Source organism: Onychomys torridus, chromosome 9, assembly GCF_903995425.1.
Source record: "Onychomys torridus chromosome 9, mOncTor1.1, whole genome shotgun sequence".
NCBI classification, from domain to species: Eukaryota; Metazoa; Chordata; class Mammalia; order Rodentia; family Cricetidae; genus Onychomys; species Onychomys torridus.
The window spans coordinates 45,078-68,080 of record NC_050451.1 but is presented as its reverse complement, the minus strand read 5'-3'; the positions used below and the strand labels follow the sequence as shown (position 1 = coordinate 68,080).

The following is a 23,003-nucleotide window of genomic DNA, read 5'->3' as shown; positions in this document are numbered from 1 at the left end:
TTATTTTTTTCAGAAAGTTAGATATTTCATAAGTAAAACAAGGAAAAGATGATATTGTCATTTAAAAGGTACAGTGCAAGTAAAATATTCGAAGAGTGTGATAAATCAGAAGAATTTTTAAATCAGCCAAAGTGTTTTAAAAAGTAAATAGTCTAGAAAATAAAAATGATAAGAATTTTTTAAGTAAAATTTATTTTTTAAGTAAAAATTCTAAAATAAGAAATTATGCTGAAGATGTTACATGTGCATAATAAATTCAGGTATGAGACAAGAGGAAACTGGGATGTAGGGAGGGGTGGGGGGGAGAGAGAGAGAGAGAGGGAGAGAAGGAGAAAGAGAGAAAGAGAATATGAATATGCAGTAAAACAGAATAAGATAATTCCCCCACTGTGAAAGGTATTGGAAGTTCGTCACACACTGTGTCTAATCCAGACCCCAAGGTACATACTGTATTGTTTATTTATATGAAGCATCCAGGGTAAATAAATCAAGTGATAGAAAATAGATCTGAACCTGCCAGGGCCTGGAGAGGTATGTGGGGGAATAAATGCTTAATGGCTTCTTTTTGGGTGATGGAATGTTTTAGATTTATGAATGTACTAAATATTATTGAATTATTCCTTTAAAATGGATAGTCTGTGTGAATTTTAGTTGAGAGAGAATAAAAAATAATGCTGTTGGACATAAGGCCAGTAGTATCGTATCCTGGGTTCTCTCTATAAGTAAAGGGGCTAGAGTAGGTAGGGGAATTTAAGAACTTCAAGGATAAAGAGAAGATTCCTAGTAAGCAAAATTATAATATGGCAGTAAATAAACCCTGAAATTCTTTTTTTTTATTGTTTCTCCCTCTCTATGTTCCAAACTCTTGTATTCCTTTATTTATTTATGTAAAAAATTTTATTTTTATTTTGTGTGTATGATTATTTTGCCTACATGTATGTATTTGTACTATATGCGTGCCTGGTGCCCACAGAGGCCAGAAGAGAGTGTCAGATCCTCTGGAACTGGAGTTACAGATGGGCATGCCACCATGTTGATAATGGGAATGGAACCAGCTTCTCTGCAAGAACACTTTTTCTTAATCACTGAGCAATCTCTGGATTCGTAATGGCTAATCTGTCAAGCATTTATTTCTTATTTATAATGCTTGTCTGTTGTGATGAGAACACTTTGTGCCACATCATTACTCAAGGTTTATGAAGGTTAATAGTCTTAACCATTATGTTGCCATCTCAAAAGATGATTCAAGAGTTCCTGTAATGTGGGGAGGGTGGGGGTGGGAAGTAGGAAACTCAGATCATCTCTTAAATGCTTTGTCCTGGCTAGTCTAGGTCTTATAAGCCTTTCTCAATGCCGCAGAATTGAGGTGTCACCTCAAAGTACCGAGAAAGGACAGGCAGATCTGGTATTGTAAGCACTAGAAATCCTTACGACCCATGAAGGACAGGACTCAGATCATCACTGCACTCCAAGTGGAAGCTAGGAAACAGCAGAGCACTGTGCTTTTAAAACCCAGAAGGGAGGAGAGTATTCCATGAGGCCTACTTAAACTATCAGAGAGCTATCAGAAACTGGCATTTCAGAGGAAGAGTGACTAATCATTTATCGTGTCCATTTCTTTTCATGACATTATCAGAAGTTATGTTACAGTAATAAAAAGAGAATAAAACAAAGATTTAGAACCCAGGGTTAGGGGCACAGTGCAGGATACAGTTGAGACTAAGGCAGTAAAAGAAAAGGCTGAGGAAAGCCAGTGGGGGTGAGGTGCAGTAAACACAAGCACTTGGGAGGTGGAGGCAGGGGAATCTGAAAGTGGATGCCAGCCTGGGTTACATAGTGAGGCCCTACCTTTTAACTAACTAACTAACAAACAGCTGGGGAAGGGAGGGGTGGAGACGTGTGATAATATCAGGAATTTTGTTTCAGTGAGAATTTAGACTGGAAAAAAACCCCATATATTAGCTTAAAAAGTGTTTAAACTCCTAATACACTGAATGTTGTTTAAGGAAAGAAATACAGCATATTATATAACTCACATGTAAATAGTCAGTAAAATACAAATAGATTGGTAACATAGTATTCCTCTGAAGATAATAGTAAAATATAAGATGGTCACGTGTAAGAGATTTTTGATTAATGTCTACAGTGGAAATTTTTTCCTTGAATATATTATTTAAAAATACAAACGTAATAGACAGGCCTGGTGATGTCTGCCTATTAATACTATATCACATTCAAGGTGGGCCAGAAAGACTCTGAGTTCCAGGCTATCCTGGGTTCTGTAGTGACATACTGCCTCAAAAAAAACCTAAATAAATAAATATAAGAAATGTAAATGTAAATAATGGGGAAATGGTTAAAAGTTAGTGCTTGTAGGAAGTGTATTTTGGGAGTGGAGTAGAGTAAGATAGAGAACAGATAGGATAGGTTAGGCCTCACATCTTATAGAACTAGTGGCTTTTCAAATTGTCTAAGTATAAAGTGGATATGGTAGCATACATCTATATTCCTAACTGCCTGGGAGGGTAAAGGAAGAGAATCACAAGTTCAAGGCCAGTATAGGCAACAGGCAACTTATGTCTCAAAATAAAATATAAAAAGAGGCCTAGGAATATTGCTCAGTGGTTAAGTATGTACCTGTCTTGTACAAGACTAAACCTTCAGTCCCTACTACCCTTCCCCACTAGGAACCTATTTTTGTTTTTAAGAAAGGCAGATAAACAACCTGTAAGAAATGAAAAGGAGCTGTGTGGCCTTGGGAAACCTAGAGGTCGTGGTGGTGCTGGTGTGATTTCAGTCGTTGATTAGTGGGTGCAGACTAAATTGCAGTTGAAGAGTCAGAGAACAGAAAAATTGTTTCTCGTAGTGTAGAGGAATTGATTGAAGGACACCAGCTGGAATACAGGAGTAAAGAATGAAATATGCAGAATAGACACATTATCTGCCCCAGTGAAGTGCAGAACATGAAAAGATGACTTTCAGTAAATTGTAAAGATACATTAAATGCTTACAGAGGGTACTCGATAAAGCACAAAGTTATTTTTATTTCTTTTCGGTAGCTAGCTCTTCTAAAATCATCCATTTCTTGATGTATGGTATATTGACTCTTTTCTGAATTGTGTCAACAGGAAAGAGTGGACTGTTGGTACAGTATTGTTTCTCTTCTTTAAGTGAACTGCCTTCTCAGAATTGCTTCATTTCAACTTCATACCGTGGCATAGAGACCACATTTGTTTCTTTTGATTCCTTTATACAAAGGTCTAGACTTCACAATATGATGATATCTAATGAAAACAGAGGCATATTCTTTCCCAGTGTTCTGCACTAATTTGATTATTCTAGTAAGTTGAGTTCTCTAGTTCCCTTTCTAGGTTCAAGCTTTTTGTTGAAGCTTGGTCAGAGGGATAATGCTATCATCTTTAAATTTGGTCATGGAATGTGTTGCCCTGCTCCACTCAGGGAACGCGGCTCTGTTTGAGCTTGGGTAGTAACGCTGATTTTCTTTGGCAGAGAAGCTGATTGTCCAGGGGCATCTAACCAAAGTGGCAGAAGACTCAAGGCTTTCAAAAGGTTCGTTTCCTGTTTCCCTATGATCTGGCAGTTACTTTGGATAATGAAAGTTAGTTTAAATTGTCAAGGTATTTTAACCAAGAGTTTATTTCTTATAGCATATAAAATGTCACTCTAGCAACAGTATCGGATATTATATAAACTATTTCGATGTCTATTTTAAGAAAAAATAAGAAAGTTTCTTTCAATATAGTCATTTGAATGTGGTTTTAAAGTTAATGCTTGTGGTAGGTTTGCTTTTGATCTTTCTGTCTCATTTCTACAATGTTTTCAATTTTCATCTCAAAAGTTTAGTCAATACAATGCAAACCTTTTATGAGTGAAAAATACTTAAAATTTTATCTTGAAAATTATTGTATCTTTAACATTCTTTATGATATTCAATGTTTCTCTATTTTGTTATCAATTTGATTAAAACAAAAGTGGATGACTTTTGCCAATGTAAAATTGTGTTATATTTGATAATTAACAGTCCAGTAATTCTCCAAAGTAGCTTTTCTTTTCTTTTCTTTTTTCTTCTTTATTTTTATTACAGTTGTTAAACTTAGAGAAGAAAGTTAAGGGTTACTTCATACTGCTACTTTTAAGCATAGGGAAACTAGTTAAATAAATCAGGCGGGATGTGTTCATTGTTAGAGTGGAACTTTCATCAGACTTGGCCAGCATAAAATTTAAAACTAGCTTCACAATCCTAGTCAGTTGAAACAACGAAAGTTCCGAGTTTTTAATGCTTGGTTTTGGTATATTTGGTATTGTCAGACTAAGTGGTTTGCTTGCTTTTTAAAGTGTTTTTAAACAGATTGTGTTATTTGGATGTCTGGTAGCTTACATTCTGAGTTTTGTGCACAGTAGATGCCATATTAGGAGAAAGAATGCACAGACTATGCAATGCTAATATTGTTCTGGCAAACAGGCATTCAGTTTCAGAATAGTAAACTATTTTTAGTACATATGCACTTCATTTCATCTTATTACAGTGAGATGAGAACAGATTTTAAAATAGCCTTTACTTCACCATCTCCGTGCCTATTCTAATCTGTGGATTGAGTAACTGACACTTCAGACTGGAAGCAAAGTAGAGGGCGAAGGTGACTGGAGCTTCTTTAGGAAAAGTGCCCGGCTGCCTTAGTGCTCCCTGAAGTCTGGATAGAATATATTTGTCTGAACTCAAGTGAAGTTTTAGAAAAAGATATGTGCAACATTACTGATTTTTAAAAAATGATGGATTTAAAATACATAGATAGTTTTGAAGAACCTGTTTTGATTCAGCATTTCTGCTTTTGGGTCTCTTCTTGTTTTTTTTTGTTATTTTGAGAAAGGCTTTCATTGTGCAACTTGGTTTAGCCTTGAGCTCTTGTCTCAGCCTCCCGAGTGCTGAGATTACAGATGGGAATGGCTGCATTTGGCTGGTTTGTTATCTCATGGAACAAACTGGACAAGTGTTCAAGGTGCTTTGTTTCAGTCGGGTATTTATTAAATCTGTGATGGCAAATAATTCATGCAAGTGAGTTTAATTCATTTTCCAAGAATGATACTATAAATATATAAGCTTTACATTTTATTAATCAACATTTGTTAATACTTTTTACTTTGCCAGATTCCTGAGAGCAAGCTGAGTGGCCATAATAGCTATATTTTAAATGTTTACAATCTGGCTATAAAATACTTCTCTTGAATTTGACTAAAATTACTTGTCTTGTAAAAATGCATTTAGTGATTTTTATGTGGACTTTGTCTTTTTTCCATTGAAAATGACAGTTGCTAAATCATCAGCTGTTAGCAGTCTTACTGTTTCCACTGAAGGCTTCATTTAACATGGTATATAATCATAATCATGTTTTACATGTGCTTTTTGATTTAGGACTAACTCAAGTTACTGTCATTACATCTCCATAGTAGCTTAGAAGTGAAAAGGAATACAAGTAGATAATTCTAACTGTGTATCCTCAGGCAACTCACTTTAGATCTTTAAACCTCAGTTTCCCCACTTTTCTCAGTGTGTGTGTTAGGCTGGTTGTTTTGTTTTTGAGATAGGGTGTCACTGTGTGTCATTGATTGGACTCAAAGCCATGATGCTCTGATGTCAGCACTCCCTTGGTGCTGGATTACATGTGTCTCAGCATGTCTAGGTTTACTTTCTTCAGTTGTAAAATGAAATTTAACTTACAGGATTACTGTGGTATTCTTAAAAAGCATTTGTGTGTTTGTTTATTTGTGGGTATGGGAGTGCACAGTTGCCATGTGTGGCATGCCTAAATATAAGATGGATGACAGCCTGTGTGAATTGGTTCTCTCCTACCACGTGGGTTCTGGGAATTGAGCTAAGGTTGTCAGGCTTGGAAGCAAGTGTCTTTATCTGCTGAGCCATCTTGTTGGCCCTTATGTGGGAATTTAACTATACACTGCTTATAAGCAGGAAGCTCTGTGCTCACATTGAACAGAGGTTAATACAGCTAGATTTGATACTCAGATCCCAGCATACAGGGGCTAAGACAGAAGGAGTGCCATGAATCTATTCTGGGCTACATAGCAAGTTCCAAGCCAGCTTAAGATATAGAGTGAGACCTTGTTTAAAACAACAGCAACAACAACACAACAAAACAACCAAAAAAAGTGAGTTCTTTCTCCTTCTTGATCTTCAACTTTGCCTTCTTTCCAAGTAATGGGTCCAGTAGTACACACAGAAATGGCCTATGGTTGGCGTGTTTGTTCTGTGGTAGTTGTGCCTAGTCAAGATACCATGCAACAGTCACTGCATATGTCTCTCAATTCAGGAATAGTTTTGTTATTATGTTGCTAGTTCTTCCATTTTCTTTTATATGTATCTTAGTGATGAAATACTGCAGAGAAAAAAATCAATCAGTAATGAATTTTTAAAAATACTTTAAAAGGGGGCTGGAGAGATGCCTCAGCAGTTAAGAGTACTTGCTGCTCTTTCTAAGTACCAGAATTCAGTTCCCAGTACCCACATCAGGTGATTCACAACCATCTTTGATTCCATCTCCAGGGAATCAGACACCTCTGGCCTCTGTAGGCACTTGCAGTTGTATGCACATATCCACATGCAGATACACACATCTACAGTGAGTTACAAATAGTACTTTCTAAAGATTGATTTTTGCTGTACTTAGATTATGTGTATATTATATGCATGTCTCTGTGTTGGCGTATGTTTGTAAGTGTAGGTTCCCTCAAAATCCAGAAGAGGGTGTTAGAGCCTCTGGAGCTAGAGTTACGGGTAGCTGTAAGCTCCCCAAGTCAGGTGCTGGGAACTGAACTCAGGTCATCTGGAAGAGCAATGCAAAGTCTGAACTGTTAAGTCATCTCTAGCTCTAGTAATAACTTTTTAATACTACAAAGTTAGATACTGCTTCATGACCAAAAATAGATGTTTTAAAAAGAAATAGATGTTCTATCATTTGTTTGTTCTGTCTTCTGTTTCATTCTTGAATGGATTTAGTGAAGTTAATAAATACCCTCATGTCCCCATCTCTAGCAATAAGTGTTGATTAATACCTTTGTTGTGTATGCTACTAGACCTTGAAAATACACGTATAACAAAAACTTCATAGCTTGTTGGGTATGCACTGTAATCCCAGCACTTACTAGCTGAGGCAGGAGATTCATAAGTAAGAGGTAAACATGGACTACACAATGAATCCCTGTCTCAAGAAAGAAAAAAGGGGGGCAGGGGGAGAAGCAAAATCTCTAAATAGTTTTAACTAAGTATGTAAATATTTAAAATCAATCTCTCTCTGTGTATATATATATGTATATATATATATATATCATACTTTAATTTTTAGTTAATAATAATAAGTATCATATATATTTAATCTTCCCATAATGATAGTGCTGTAAGGAGCATCCTTATGTAATACCTCACATAATCCATTTTTTCCTTAGGGAAAAATGAAAGTGGTTTTATACATTTTATTTATTTATTAGATGTATTAATTATAGGTGTGTGTGTGTGTGTGTGTATATATATATATATATATATATATATATATATGTTATACTCTGCATGTATGTATGTGTACCATATATGTGTCTGATGCCCACAGAAGCCAAAAGGGGTATTGGAGTTACAGTCAGTTGTGAGATACTTTGTTGGTGCAGGAACCAAACCAAGATTCCCTGCAAGAGTAGGAAATGCTCTTAACTGCTGAGGCATCACTCCAGTTCATGGTTTTGCATATTTTAAATTTTGATATATATTGTCACAATGGTACAGTCAGATATATGCCATGATTAATTGTGATCATGAAGATAGTAATCCACTTAATGAATATGATTATCTCATTAGAGAAATAACATCTGTATACCCCAGAAAGTGGAGTATGATCAACAGGGGTTGGGGTTCGGTAGGGTAGGGTAGGGGGGAATACAACAGAAAATATATAATAAAAAAGAGTAACATACTAGAAAAATACTTATTTCCTTAGAAGTAATGAAGTAAAAGCTATACCTCACAACATGGGCCAGATAGAGAAAATGGCTGTTGAGGTTAGGGAAGTGTAGATTCAAGCAAAGAATGGCAGTCTGTAATGAGCTGTTATGCACAGCCCTATAAAGAGGCCTACATAACTGAACCCCTGTGGGAATTAATACAGGCATGTATTTTGTATTATGAAGCTTAGTTGATGCCTAGAAGTGATGTTATAGAATTTTAGTTGAGGAAATGACCTTCTCTGTTGATCACTGTCCTAAAGAATGCCAAAGAATATATACTTATGCTACTGTATTGATTGGGACTTAGTCACTCATAATCTTTAATAAACTGTCGGTCTATGATTGAACCCGTGAGGGCACTGGCCTAGAATGACCTGGTCAGATGAGGCAGAGTAGCTCTTGAAAACACACTGGAACCTTTAGAACAGGTGCCCCTTCTTGTAATTCCCGTTCATTATGTTGTCTTTAGAGATGGGCTCCTCATGTAAGAGGTATTTTTCTACTGTGAGTTTAGAGTGATTTTGTGACGGCACTAAGGGAAGCCTCCAGGCTTTTCCTGCAGTCATCTTTGGTTTCCTCATTGCCCTGGGAACTCTGCTGCATTTGGTGTGCTTTCCTGATTACTGTATCAAAGCTGGCCGCAGTTCTGTTCCTGGTTGATAAGTGGACGGACTCGAGTGAGAGTCCCAGCCCTCCGCACAGCGGGCAGGACCGACACTGTGATTTGCTGTGAGCGTGGGGAAATTACCAGCACTGCATTTTGGATCGGGTAGTGAAGAACAAAGAGATTGGGTGATCTTAGTTGGTTTTTAACACTATTTTGCATGGGCACAGGTTCTGAGCATTCACACTTAAAGCAGTTTTTTTGAGAGAAGGTGTTGAGTTATAATAACATTTTGACTTTTGTGTTTTTCCTAATAGAAAACCAGGCAAGAGCAAAGGAATCTGACTTATCAGATACTCTGAGTCCAAGCAAGGAAAAAAGCAGCGACGACACTACAGGTGAGTTTTAACCTAGTATTTACAAATCTGAGCAGTCTTCTGGCAATTTAGGTTCATTGGTTAATGTGGTTGGAATTCAGAGTTTGTTTTTAGTGAAAAAGCAGTGTTTTGACTTAACAGATCCCCTCTATAAAATCTTGGATATTTTGTTAAAACTATTTTCAACTATCCAAACATAGATGTGTACTTTTGATTTATTGTGATAATAATAACTTGCTGATAGATTTATAAACTCTATAATTCTTTATCCCCCTTGTAGACGCCCAGATGGATGAGCAAGACCTAAATGAACCCATTGCTAAAGTGTCTCTTTTAAAAGGTACTTTAATGTGTTTTCACAACATTTTAAATCTGTTTCATGTACATGAAGTTTTACATTTTGGTTTACTGATTAGAAAGGTTGTGTACAGTAGGAGGAACTAAAATTTAAAGTGTTGGTGCCAGCACTTGCTAAAAACACCTATACACGTTTAAATTACAGACTAACTTGAGTCAGTTTTCCTTTGCTGGTCTTCCTTATTTCCCAATAATTCCCAGTCCTCAAGAGACTCTGAGAAACACGGGGCTAAGATCTTTCTTTCTCTTTTACAATTACATCTTCCCCATCTATGTTTTCCCTCCAGGTCCTTCCATGCTCCACCCGTTCCCTCTCCTTCATGTCCTCTTTTCCTTATTGTTGTTACGTGTATGTGCATAAACACATGAATATAGCCGCATAGTCTGTTTAGTGTAGCCTCTATGTGTGTGGTTTCAGGGCCAAGGACTTAGCAATTGGATAACCATCCTCGGGAAGATGGAGTCTCCTGCTCTCACTGGGTTGAGAGGTGCTGTGCTGAACCTTTTTACTTGTCTCCCCCCTAAAAAGGAAGTACATTTATTTTTTGGTAGTTGCTCTTAGAATACAGTGGATAGGATGTGTCAATTTTTTACGTAAGGATTTTAAAATAAAGTGTCTTGGGGAAAACTTATTGGTAAAGCTGTGATTCTGAGCATATACATTTTCCCTTGTCTCACGTTAGATGGAGTTTCTGTCCAGTAGATGAACATGTGGGGAGTGGTGGACTAACACCAACCAGGAAGCTCTCTGGGAGGAGAACAACAGTGGTAGCTGTTGAAGGTTCTTTGTGTGCACATACCTTTTGTCCTAGTGGACTATTAAGGGACCTCACAGCCCAGACTCTGGATTTTGAGATATGAGGAAGGAGGCTTGGTTCACCCCACATGGCCCTGCTGCTGGCCTAGTTTAACCATGACAAGAATGAGTTTACTCAGATTCTCCCAGTGGTCTTTCCTTTGGACACCCTCACTTTCTTTCTCCTTCTCCATGGAGGCTGAAAATCACATGGCTGCTGGAACTAGTTTTGACTGAATTCCACAGTCCAGGGAAGTTCCTGAGGATTGCTGACCCAGACAGCCAATGTGTCCTTCAGTCTGATCACAGTTCCCTTTACTTACTGATCTGTACAGCTCCTAGGTGACTTTTGGGTTGAAAAGGCATGATTTTTTTCATGTCATAGTAATTAAAATAAGTGAATGTTTGCACAGTTTAGAAATCTTGATAGCAATGCAAAACTATTATTGTATAGGATGTTATTGATACTGGAAAAAAGGGATGAGGTCATTGTTAAGAGTACCTGCCACTCTGGTACAAGGCCCTGGATTTGCAAGATTCCCAGCATGCAAGACAAATAAACAAGCAAACAAATAGGCTGGTGCTGGGGAAGGGAGTACTGCAAACAAACAGACAAAAGAGCTGATACCGGGCAGAGGTAAACAGAACCTTAGTGCTTTATGGAAACATGAAAAAATAAGAAGGGATGAAATTTAGGTAATAAACAATCATAAAGGAAATTTAAGTAATAAACACTCATAAAAGTAGCAGTTTATATTTTCTTTTGTGCTATATAAATATCTTAAATCTTGTCAGCTAAATTTGGATTCATTTTTAAGTAGCATTGTAATTGTGCTAATTGTATTCAACTGTTATTAATACTTTTTTATTTATTTTAATTTATTTTTAATTATGTGTATGTATGGAAGACCCCTAACATTGACCTCTGGCCTTTATTCACAAGTTCATGTATGTGTCCACACATATGCACACATGTATGGACACATATATAACCAAATACCATGCACATTCACGTGCATGCGCATACACACTCACACTCTTTCTCTGTCTCTCTCCCTTCATTCCTTTTTTCCTTCCCTTCTCACACTTCTGTGTGATTGCTAACTTTTGTTAAAGAAATAGTATTTTAACAATAGCTGTTCCAAGATTTTGAAGCTGGTTGTGGTGGCACATGCCTGTAATGTCAATATTTAAGAGAAAGGAACTCAAGGCCATCTTCAACTGTGTGGCAAATTTAGAGGCCAATCTGCCTCTCAGTAAAATAGAAAGATTTTACAACTTGATTTCCTAAAATTATTTTTAGATTTATTTCATTTTTAATTAACTATGTGTATATGTCTATGTGCAAGTAAGTGCACATGAGTGCAGGTACCTGTGGAGGCCAAAAGAGGTTATCAGATTCTTTGAAGGTGTAGTTTTTACAGGAGTTTGTAAGCTGCCTTTTGTGGATGCTAGGAACTGAACTTTGGTACTCTGTCAAAGCAGTACACACTCTGCACTGCTGAGTCTTCTCTCCAGTGCCCCACAGCTTGATTTTAAGAACATAATGGTAAACACCAGAGCAATGGCTAAATGGATGAGCACAAGCTGCTCTGGAGGACTCAGTTTGGTTCTCAGCACCCACCTAATGGTTGATAACTATCCATAGCTCTAGTTTGAGAGGACCCAGTACCCTCTGACTCCTGTGGGCACCAGGTGTGAATGTGGTGTCCATGAGTGCATGCAGGAGAAACACTCATACATATAAAATAACAACCTTTAAGGAGAGAACAGAGTGTTAAGTCATTACATGCTTGACTAGGAACAGGTGAATTTTATCAAAGTTGTCAAGAAATAACCACTATTACTTTAAATGGTGATCATTGTTTTTCCTTTGTAAGAGTTTTATGTATTCCTAAAATTATTTATTTACTATAACTTACTAGAAACATTTAAATTGTGCTTTATTGTGTGTGGTTATGATTTGTAATCTATATAATTAGGTGTAATAGTTTGACAGAATTTTCTGGTTTGATATGGGATAGCTGAGACTGCTGCTTTCCGAGTGCTGGGATTATAGGGGTGCACCATCACACACAACTTGGAATTCTCTCTTAAAGGAAGAGGATAAATTATCAGACTCAGCCCACAAAAGAAAAGATAGAGAAAATAATTTAGGCTGCAGGAGGCTTGCATTTACCCCATCTAAATATTTTCCATTAATACTCATCATCAGACTTTCCCCAAGGTTGTGAAGCAGACTGATTTAAAAAAATTTCTTTTTTAGAAAAAGAATAGGGCGCAGTGAAAGTAGACTAAACACAGTAAACTAATAAAGCATTGCTCAGTAAACCTTATGAACAACAACGGGTGCTTAGTCAGCCTTCGCACAGAAAGAGCTCATTTGTTCTTGATAAAGTCAGGTTTGGTTGTTTAGCTGGAGGGTTTGCACACTAACTGTGTTACTAGTTTGAATGGGGTCATTTGTGGTTATTGCACCAGACTTAATTTGTGAAAATTTTAGTCAGTAGTAGTACTGCTCTTGTGACCAAATGCTCTAGAATTTGTGTTTGTGTGGTTTGATACATACCATCTTATTTTTTGTAATTAAAATGTTGGTTCTTTATATGATTCAGAAAACTAATTTGAAAATAGTGCTCCCTTGTATGAGTACAGCTCATTATGCATTGATTATATTTTTCCCTTTAAGATGTGATTGCTTGGCATAAAACCCACTTCCTATGTACTTCTTGTGAAAGCAAAGCGCTTGCTGTGTTAGTTCTGATCCCAGCATGACCTGTCACGAGGAGTGTCCTGCTGGGCATGAGAATGTCTGGCTGTAGACTTCAGAGATGGATCCTCTTATTACAGCAAAGCAGCTTTCCTTTAGCTGTTACAGTGACTCATCTACTCTTACTGTGCTCATAATGATAGAACCAGAAGGGGGCTTGCCTAAGACGGTAGCATTAGGGTTGGCTACTTGAAGAGAGATGTTTTTTAAGTTATTAAAAAAAATGCTAACATGGTAAGTGTTGAAGAAGACCAGGAACACCACCTATATATGCTTACCTCCTAGATTCAGTAAGTTTGGATATTCTACATTCCCTCTATTTAAATATATGTAGGTGTTTTCTTTTAATTTTTTTTCTTTTTTCTTTTTGGTTTTTCGAGACAGGGTTTCTCTGTGTAGTTTTGCGCCTTTCCTGGATCTTGCTCCGTAGACCAGGTTGGCCTTGAACTCACAGAGATCCACCTGCCTCTGCCTCCCGAGTGCTGGGATTACAGGTGTGCGTACCACCGCCCAGCCTCTTTTAATGTTTTTACATTGACGTAATTCCTGACCTATAGAAAAGTTACAGCATTAGGACTAAGAGTCCTATATATTCTCATCAAATTCCCAGATGTAAGTGCTACACCCACAGTTGTTCACTGTATCAAATTTTATTCCTCCTTATTTTTCTGTCTCTCTCCTTTTACCTGTGGAGCATTCAGACATGATAACCTTTACTCCTAACTACTTCGCTACACATATCTAGCTCCTCTTATGTGACTGCTATACCGTTCTCAAAATTAAGAGCTTAACATTGGTGTGTGACTATACTCCCGGTCTGCAGACTCTATTCTCATTTTTCTGTTGTCTCTGTAATGTGCCAGTGACAAAAGAGTCCTGAATCACATACTGCCTTTGTCTGTCTCGCCAGACTCCTTTGGGTTTTGTGACATTAACAGTTTTGAACAGCATGGGACAATTAAAATGTCTCTCAGTTTGTATATGACTAATGTCTCCTCATGACTAGATTAAACGGTATATGTTTACAGAAATGTTAGGTCTCATGTAAGAAAGTGCCTGATACTGAATTGTTCTGTGGTTGGTGACATTAACCTTGACTATTTAAGGTGTTGTTTCTCCTTGCAAAGTAACTAATTTTCTTTTTGTAACTAATGAGTATCTTGTGGAGAATTGCCTATGACTATATACATGTTCCATTAAACCTCAGATTTGTTATTACATGTTATTAGCATATGCTGATTATTTTCACTTGAGTAGTTACTGTTATAGTAGGGATCAAAGAATGGCTTCATAACTGTATAATTTCTTACATATTTATCTTCTTGTCTCCTACTGTAGTAAGAATCTTTTACTTTTTGCTACAAGATCTCACAATATAGCCCAGGCTAACCTAGACCTTGCTGTATAGTAAAGCTGAACTACTTGCAAGCAAAAGAATGTAAAACCCAACTAGAATATAATATAAAAATATTACTTACTGGATGATGTTGGTCAGTGTCAGTGTTCTATAGCCAAAATACTTTTAAATGTTTGATTTTGTGTGTGTGTATGTGTGTGCCTTTTTTTTTTTTTTTTTTTTTTTTTTTTTTGGTGGTGATGTGTATATGCCTGTGTGCACTTGGAGGCCAGAAAAGGATATGAGATCCTTTGGAGCTGTAGTAACAGGTATTTGCAAGGTACCTAGTTTGTTACCTGGGTGCCAGAATCTGATTTCTATTTCTCATGGTTGCTTAGCAAGCTGTCTTAGTCACTGGGTTACCTTTCTAGCCCACTGGAAGTTTCAATACAGCAAAGATAAACAACAGAGTAGAAAGGAAAAAGGTTAGGAAAGTGGCATATTTGAGGTATAATGCTGGATTAAATATATTTTAGTTAAATCGCTAAGATGACATCAGTTAATAATTCGGCAAGTATGTTTACCTGCTGTGATATGATATTGGGCACAAATTAGATACAGTGGAGTATCTTGTCTAGTTTTTATTGTGTGTTTAGGGCTGATGGTTTTTTGTTTTTTTTAAATTAAAGTGTAACTACTTTGTTTCCCCATTACCCTTCCCTTCCTCCAACTCCTATTATGCTACCCTCAAATGGTCTCTGCTTCTTTAAATGTTATTACACACACACACACACACACACACACACACACACACACACACACACTTTATTGTTTTGTATTCTACAAGTAACATTGTAATAATACTTAAAAAAACTGTTTTCTGATTTTTTTTTTTCTTTTTGTTTTTTTTTTTGCTGGTGTATACCTTTAATCCTAGCATTCAGGAGGCAGAGACAGATCTCATGCCAGCCTAGTGTGCATGCTGAGATTCAGACTAGACAGGGATACATAGTGAGATTCTTTCTCAACAAATACAAACATGTATAACACACATACAGCAAAAACAAACAAAACCAGAGGTTTTTCATTGTTGTTTGTTTTAATTTAGTTTATTTGTTTGTTGGGGGTGGGGTGGGATGGGGAGAGGTATGGGTGCAGAGTTAAGAGGACAACTCTTAGGGAGTCTGTTCCATCCTGCTGTCTTGTGGGATTCCAGGGTGGAACACAGATCCCTGAGTCTGCATGGATATGCCTCTACCCACTGAGCCTTGCTGGTCTTCATTTCTTTCTTGAAGAAGAATTTCTTTTGTTTTTCCATTTTCATTTAAGTTCCAAGTAAAGTTCTTTTGTCTTATTGTTAAATTTCAAAAATGATGGAGAAGGAAGTGGAAAGAGGGCTCATCTGATAAATTAGGCACTGCTGCCAGGCCTGGTGTCCTGAGTTCGATCCCTAGGACCCCATGGTGGAATGGAAGAGCCAACTTCCTTATGTTGTCTTCTGGCCTCTACACATGCACTGTGGCCTTTCTCTTTCTCTCTCTCTCTCTCTCTCTCTCTCTCTCTCTCTCACACACACACACACACACACACACACACACACAGACAGAGAGAGAGAGAGAGAGAGAGAGAGAGAGAGAGATAACAATAATAATAATAAATATACTTTGAAAATTGTTGGAGAACAGTGTTATGCCTATCTCACCAAATTTCAAGTTTTACAGGAGCTGTATGTTAATTTCTGTATTTTATAGTACTAGTATCCATGTTAACTCTGTGTTGTCGAAGGTAAAGATAACTAATATGCTTACTCTAATTTGTTTAACTTAGTTGTGCCATGTGCTTAGGTGTGTGTGTGTGTGTGTGTGTGTGTGTGTGTGTCTAAACATGAAAAAGCGCTAGACTTTAACTATAGAGATTATAGTGCAGTACTAACACTTGCTTTTAAAATAAATATGTTTTTGTCAGATGACTTGCATGGTGCACAGTCAGAAACTGAGGCCAAACAAGAAATTCAGCATCTTCGAAAAGAATTGATCGAAGCCCAGGAGCTAGCTAGAACAAGTAAACAAAAATGCTTTGAACTTCAAGGTGAGATCAAGATCACTGCAACTCCCCGGGGGCCTGAGAAAGCAGACAGTGTGCTTTGATGTCAGAAAACTCAGAACCCATAGGCATGCATGGCAGGGTCTCCAGAATCAGGGCTTTGCTAGGCTTGTTGTCGGACATCCATTCACCTTCTAAGCTCCCATTTCAGATGGTAAGATGAGGATTGTGGCGGTGGTGGCGAACGCAGTTAATCCCAGCACTCAGGAGGCAGAGGCAGGTGGATCTCTGAGTTCGAGGCCAGCCTGGTCTACATAGCAAGTTCCTAGACAACGAAGTCCTTATCTGAAATGGTTGGGGTCAAAAGTTTCAGATTTCATAGTTCAGATTTTTTTTTTTTTTTGATGTGAGATGCCCAATCAATCAATTTACTTGGGGGAACCCTGTAAATTGAGTTATACCCAATATTAGTGCTCAGTTTGGGGTGGGGAGTTTATTTAACAGTAAGACTGTGGGCAAGGTTCAGAGTATGGGATCTTCTGAGCTGAGCACAGTGGTACATATGGAGGAAAGAAGAGCACAAGTTTGAGGCCAGCCTGGGTAGCTAGACTCCCTCAGAAATGAAAAGAAAAGGGGTAGGATCTCCTCTTGGCCACCTCTCCTCATGGCCCTTGTGATAACCATTTGCCAGTGGGTCTTGCTGTTCTCTGGACCTTAGGCTTCCTTAACATTCCAGTGTTTGCCCTGTGGCAATGAATCTTGGAGAGTCCTAAGATCTCAAGGATTCTTAGGGCATCCTTAGGCTTTATAAGATGTACTTTCTGAGCTGAAGAACAATTCAAATGCCAAGAAAAAGCTGGGCTCTTCCTATGACTGTTTCCTTTCCTGATTTTTAAAGACATTACTTTCTTGATGAGCTCTGAGGACAGTAGCTCAAGGTAGCTATAGCTCGGTGTAAGGCCAGTCTAGTGTGTCGAAACCCTGGCTTTGATCCTCAGACCTGCAAAAATTAAAAAACAAAACAAACCAGGCATTCTTTTCTCTTGACTCTTAGAGGATACAGGCTAACACTTAATTACAATGAAAAAGTATTTAGCAATCAGCCATTAATTTGTATTTACTATGTGCTTCACAGTAAACACAAGAATATTAGGTTTTGGGGTGTTTTTTTTTTTTTTTAATTTTATTTTGTTTTGGTGTGTGTGTGTATTTTTTTTTTAAGATTTGTTTTGTTCATTTGTAGTTGCAAGGTGTTTTTGTTTTTGAGGTAGGGTCTCAATACGTAGCCTTTGTTGGCAAGGGCGCTGCACAAACCAGGCTCACTTGAAATCACAGAGATCTGTCTGCCTCTGTTACCTAAGTGCTTGGATTAGATTAAAATATGCAATGCCATGCCTGGCCCTTAATACATTATTCTTTTTTAATGGTGCTAGGGCTTGTACCTGGGCCTTGGTGTATAGTAGTCAAGCATGCCACCACTGAGGTATATTTCTAATCCTCTTTTATAGACAGGGTCCTCCAACATAGCCTAGTCTAGCTTTGAGTTCAGTGTGTAGCTGAGGCTGGCCTTGAACTTGTGAATTTCTTTGCCTTAGCTTTTCTAGTATTTGGGATTATAAACCTGTGCTATGAGACAGTGATGATTACTAATTATTAGGATATTTCTTGTGTAAGAAAGGCTTGTTGGTGGTATGCTATGTAGAAATTCCATAACTGGATTTTATAGACTTATTACTTACTATTGTTTTGTGTGGCTAATATTGATAGTACTTATCACCTAAATCTTGTGTCTTTCAGTAAACTATGAAGGAAAAATTTTAGAAATTTCTAGCTATGCAATTGTGAATGCTTTTCATTAACTCACAAAATTCAATCCACCTTGTTTTTGCTTTGTAGCTCTTTTGGAAGAAGAACGTAAAGCCTATCGCAATCAAGTTGAGGAATCTGCTAAACAAATACAGGTTCTTCAAGGTATGGGCCATCCCAAGATGGTTGTGGTTATTGTCTCGTTCAGTAATTGAAAAGGCATGGCACAGTAAGATTGCAGAGGGTCCTCAGTTGTCAGGTCTCTGGTTCTTCCCTAGAAACTGTTACACTGGCCTCTTGGACATTTTTTTTCTTTAAAGGAGATGACAGGGAGGGATTGCCGCATTAACCCAGTATTTAGACATAAAAGGCAGGGGTGATGCTAACTGTGGCGGTGCATGTCTGTAATCTCAAGAGGCGATGTAGGAGGGTCATGAGTTCAAGACTTAACTCAATTACATAATGAATTTGAGGTTTGCTGGAGCTAAATAAAACTTTGTCTCACCCCTTCACCCAAAATATTTTTACCAGGAAGAGGACAGAAAAAATACGTATTAGATAATATCCCTTTCTACTTAATGCTTGTTTTCATATCTGCATGAAGGCATTGGAAAAACAAAGAGAATAATTACCAAATATTAAAATAAATCTCATCTCTGTAGGGGGGAAATAAAATTTGCTTTAGACTTTTGGCTTTTCCCTTTTGCATCTGTATTTTGGTATTTCATGTGTCTAATATGGATTGCTTGTGTAATTTAATTAAAAGAAACAGCTATGACAGCTAGGCTACATAAAAGCTGTATCCTGTAATGTCTTGTAATTTTGTTCCTAATTCCTATGAACTTAAGAAAATGATAGTTAATATATTTTTACAGTCCAGCTGCAGAAGTTACATGTGGATATGGGGAATCTCCAAGAGGAAAAGGACACTGAAATCTCCAGCACAAGAGATAAATTGCTTAGTGCCCAAGATGAGATTTTGCTCCTTCATCAAGCAGCAGCAAAGGCTGCTTCTGAGAGGGACACTGACTTTGCTTCTTTGCAAGAAGAGCTTAAGAAGGTGAGAGCAGAGCTTGAGGGTTGGCGGAAAGCAGCGTCTGAATATGAGAAAGAAATCACCAGTTTACAGAGCAGTTTCCAGCTTAGATGTCAGCAGTGTGAAGACCAGCAAAGAGAGGAGGCAACAAGGTTGCAAGGTGAGTGAATGTTTAGGCGCAAAGCTCCTAACTCCTGCTTTCAGGGAATAGGAGGGGGTGGCCCTTAGTCCCACTATGTTGTCCCAGCCCACACCTGCTAGCTCCTAACTCATGGCAGCAGTGACTGTTCTCTTTGATAGAAGGTAACTATAAAAACCAGGGCTTCTGTATTAGGGCTGTAGGTATATTCTGCAGGTCTATAGGTGAGAAGTGTGTTTTTACAGGCATGTACTATTAATCCTTTATAATGCCATTGAGGAGTATATGTCATAACAATGGTGCACACCCATAATCCCAGCACCTAGGAAGTAGAGACCAGAGGATTACGAGCGTAAGGCCTGCCTATGTTATATCCTGAGAGTGTATGTCAAAAACAAGCAAACAATAACATTATTGTCTTAAAACAGTGAAGCAGCCAGGCGTAGTGGAACATACTCATAATGCCAGTGCGCGGGAGGCAGAGGCAGATGGTGCTCTGTGAGTTTGTGGCCAGCCTGGTTTACAGAGAGCTGTCCCAGCCAGTCAGGGCTCCACAGTGACCTCCCGGCCAACAAACAAACAAACAAACAAACAGTGAAGGAAAAGAAATACCCTGTTTTTTAAGGTGACAGCATTTCTTTGTGCAATAGAAGCAAAGTGAGAGGAATTAAAGACTGCTCTATAAAAACCTACATGCTTTTAAGAGGGGAAAATGTATTCTCTGAAATGTTACGATGTTTCCCTTGAATATGGGTGTTTTTGATTCCTATATTAACAACTATGTTTTGCGGCTATTTTAGGTGAATTAGAGAAGTTGAAAAAGGAATGGAATGTATTGGAAACTGAATGCCATTCTCTAAAAAAGGAAAATGTTTTGTTGTCATCAGAACTGCAACGGCAAGAAAAAGAATTGCACAAGTATGTAAGAACTTCCCTTTAACTTCAAAATATTTATCTTTAATTCTTATGGAAATTAAATTTTGATACTTCCATACCATTTTGGAAGAAAATGTTCAGCCAAACTGGTTATTTGACAAGTTAAACATAGTAAGTATTTCATCGTTTCATTCCTTTTACCACTGTGTCCTGTAAGCAAGCTCCTTTTGGAATACCCTAGAATTCAGATCCAGTTAGATGCCCCTGCTGTACCATTCCCCACTGCTGAAAACCAACAGCACAGATTCAAACCAGAAACTGTCCTGTTAACAAAATGAAAGTACTTTTCACATATAAAATGATTGTTCTTTCATTCCATTGCTCTGTTAGTAAGAGTGGTGATCTATAATAAAGAATTTACCACAAGAGGGATAAATTTAGCTTCTAAATCACACAGGATGTGGCTAGGAATATAGCAAACTACTAGAGGACTTGAGGCCATGGGTTCTATTCCTAGCTTGAGGGAGGGGATGATAGAGAGATTTTGAGAGAGTGAGGTTGGACCCATGGCTTGCTCTAACCTGACTAGCCAAAAATAGGAAGCTCTAGGTTCAATAAGACCTTGTCTTTGGAGGAAGACATCTAACATTGATTTTGGCCTTCCCTTAGGCTGGAATAGATGTACACACCTGTACGTATACATGTGCAAACACACATATCACATATCTTGATACATATACATAGGCTACACACACACACACACACACACACACACACACACACACACACACACACGCTAATCTATATGGTGGCACACCTCTGTAATCCCAGCACTTAGGAGGCAGAGGCAGGAGGACCAGGTGTTCAATGCCCTTGTTAGCTCTACAGTTTGGGCAGTATTACCTCCATCTGTCACCCCTCCTAATAAATAAGGAAATACTTGAAGGAACAAGATCTGCTGGTTTGTTCTCTAAAGCACCTCATTATAATACTATGAAATCTCAGCATAAGGATCCATAAAGCACTTTGATTTTATCTCTCTTTTTAAAGATTTTATGTATTTTTATTTTATATGTGTTTTGCCTGTGTGTAAGTAAGAGTACCATACATATGTAGTGCATTAGATTCTGTAGAACCATAGTCATTCCCCAGAACTAGGATTACAGACAGTTGTGAGCTGCCATGAGATGCTGGAACTTGTTCCAGAGGGAGGGTCCTCTGGAACACCAGCCAGTGCTCTTAACCACTGAGCCATCTCTCTAGTCCCTGATTTTTCTCTTCTAATGCCATTACTTTGCTTAGTCATTTTATGTATATTATGTTTTGAATATGTGGTGATAATTAATGAATAAAGCAAACATTTACTTGTAACATGCAAGTTAGTAAAAGCAATGCCTAAAATAGGAAGAGGACAAAATAAAGACCTACAATATGCTTACATGTATATGTATTGATTACCTGTATGGCAGCACATGTAAAGAAATTGTTTTTTTTATTTGTTAATACTTTGAAATAGGGTCACATGTAGCTCAAGCTGGCTTTGAACTTGCTATGTAGCCAAGGCTGGCCCCCAAATTCTAATCCTTTGGCTTCAGTCTACCAAGTATTGTGAATATAGGCATTAACTACTATACTCAGTTGTAGCATGAATCATAATTGGTTTTATTAATAAAAACCTGGAGTCAGGGTAAATGCTGAAAGATCAGAGAAGCAGAGCAGCCAGCCACTTGTTCTTACCTTTACACAATCCCCAGCCTGAAAGAGACTGAGCTCCTGTCTTCTCCTGCCTTACATTCCTCTCTCTGCCCAGCCATATCACTTCCTGTCTCCATCTCCCTAGTGCTGGGATTAAAGGTGTGTTCCACCACTGCTTGGCCTCTGTGGCTAACTCTGCACTATGATCTTTAGGCAAGCTTTATTTGTTAGGTCACAAACAAAATATCATCACTAGCCAGGCGGTGGTGGCGCATACCTTTAATCCCAGCACTTGGGAGGCAGAGGCAGGAGGATCTTTGTGAGTTTGAGGCCAGCCTGGTCTACAGAGCGAGATCCAGGACAGGCACAAAGCTACACAGAGAAACCCTGTCTTGAAAAACCAAAAACAAACAAAACAAAACAAAAGAAAACAAAAATCATCACACAGCTTTTTTTTTTTTGGTTTTGGTTTTTGCTTTTTGTTTTGTTTTGTTTTATTGTGTCGTCTAGACTGGCCTGGGACTTAACTATGTAGCCCAGGCTGGCTATGAACTCACTCTAGTCCTTCTACCTCAGCTTCCCTGTAAATCAGTCATGCAGATATCCAGGTTGGGCCTGAATTTGAGATCCTATTTCAGCCTTATCAGTCCTGGGATTTTAGTTGTATGTCACCACGCCCCATCTAGTTTGTGTTGCTTAGTTATTCTTGTTTTTTAAGTATTGATATGCTAAAGATTCTGAACCTCCTGATTTTAGCTGGAAGCTTTCCTGTATCCTTCCTGGCCCGCAGTCAGGATAAATCTCTCTCAACCACCAGTCCTGCAGCCGCTCAGATCCAAGTAAACACACAGAGGCTTATGTTATTTATGAACTGTATGGCCATGAGCTCAAGCTTATTACTGACTAACTTGTACACTTAAATTAACCCATAATTCTTATTTATATTTATCCACATGGCTTGGTACCTTTTCTCAGTTCTGCCTTTACATCTTGCTTCTTCTGTGTCTGGCTGGTGACTCCTGACTCAGCCCTTCTTCTTCTTCTTCTTCCTCCTCCTCCTCCTCCTCCTCCTCCTCCTCCCCCCCCTCCTCCTCCTCTTCTCCTCCTCTTCTTCTTCTTCTTCTTCTTCTTCTTCTTCTTCTT

General features: G+C 38.1%; 1 protein-coding gene across 18 annotated transcripts in view; it reads left to right on the top strand.

Annotated features, from left to right (window-relative positions):
• The window catches only part of LOC118590901 (sarcolemma associated protein), a 129,197-nt gene that overhangs the window by 90,790 nt on the left and 15,404 nt on the right, over positions 1–23,003 (top strand). For 10 of the 18 annotated variants that reach the window (XM_036198709.1, XM_036198710.1, XM_036198706.1 and 7 more), the window contains 7 exons: positions 3,511–3,570; positions 8,947–9,027; positions 9,287–9,346; positions 16,231–16,353; positions 18,205–18,279; positions 18,990–19,310; positions 20,090–20,207. In XM_036198709.1, coding sequence (XP_036054602.1) covers positions 3,511–3,570; positions 8,947–9,027; positions 9,287–9,346; positions 16,231–16,353; positions 18,205–18,279; positions 18,990–19,310; positions 20,090–20,207 — 838 coding nt within the window. The remainder of the gene's footprint in view (positions 1–3,510; positions 3,571–8,946; positions 9,028–9,286; positions 9,347–16,230; positions 16,354–18,204; positions 18,280–18,989; positions 19,311–20,089; positions 20,208–23,003) is intronic. The other 8 variants (XM_036198722.1, XM_036198720.1, XM_036198717.1 and 5 more) reach the window with 1 other exon arrangement.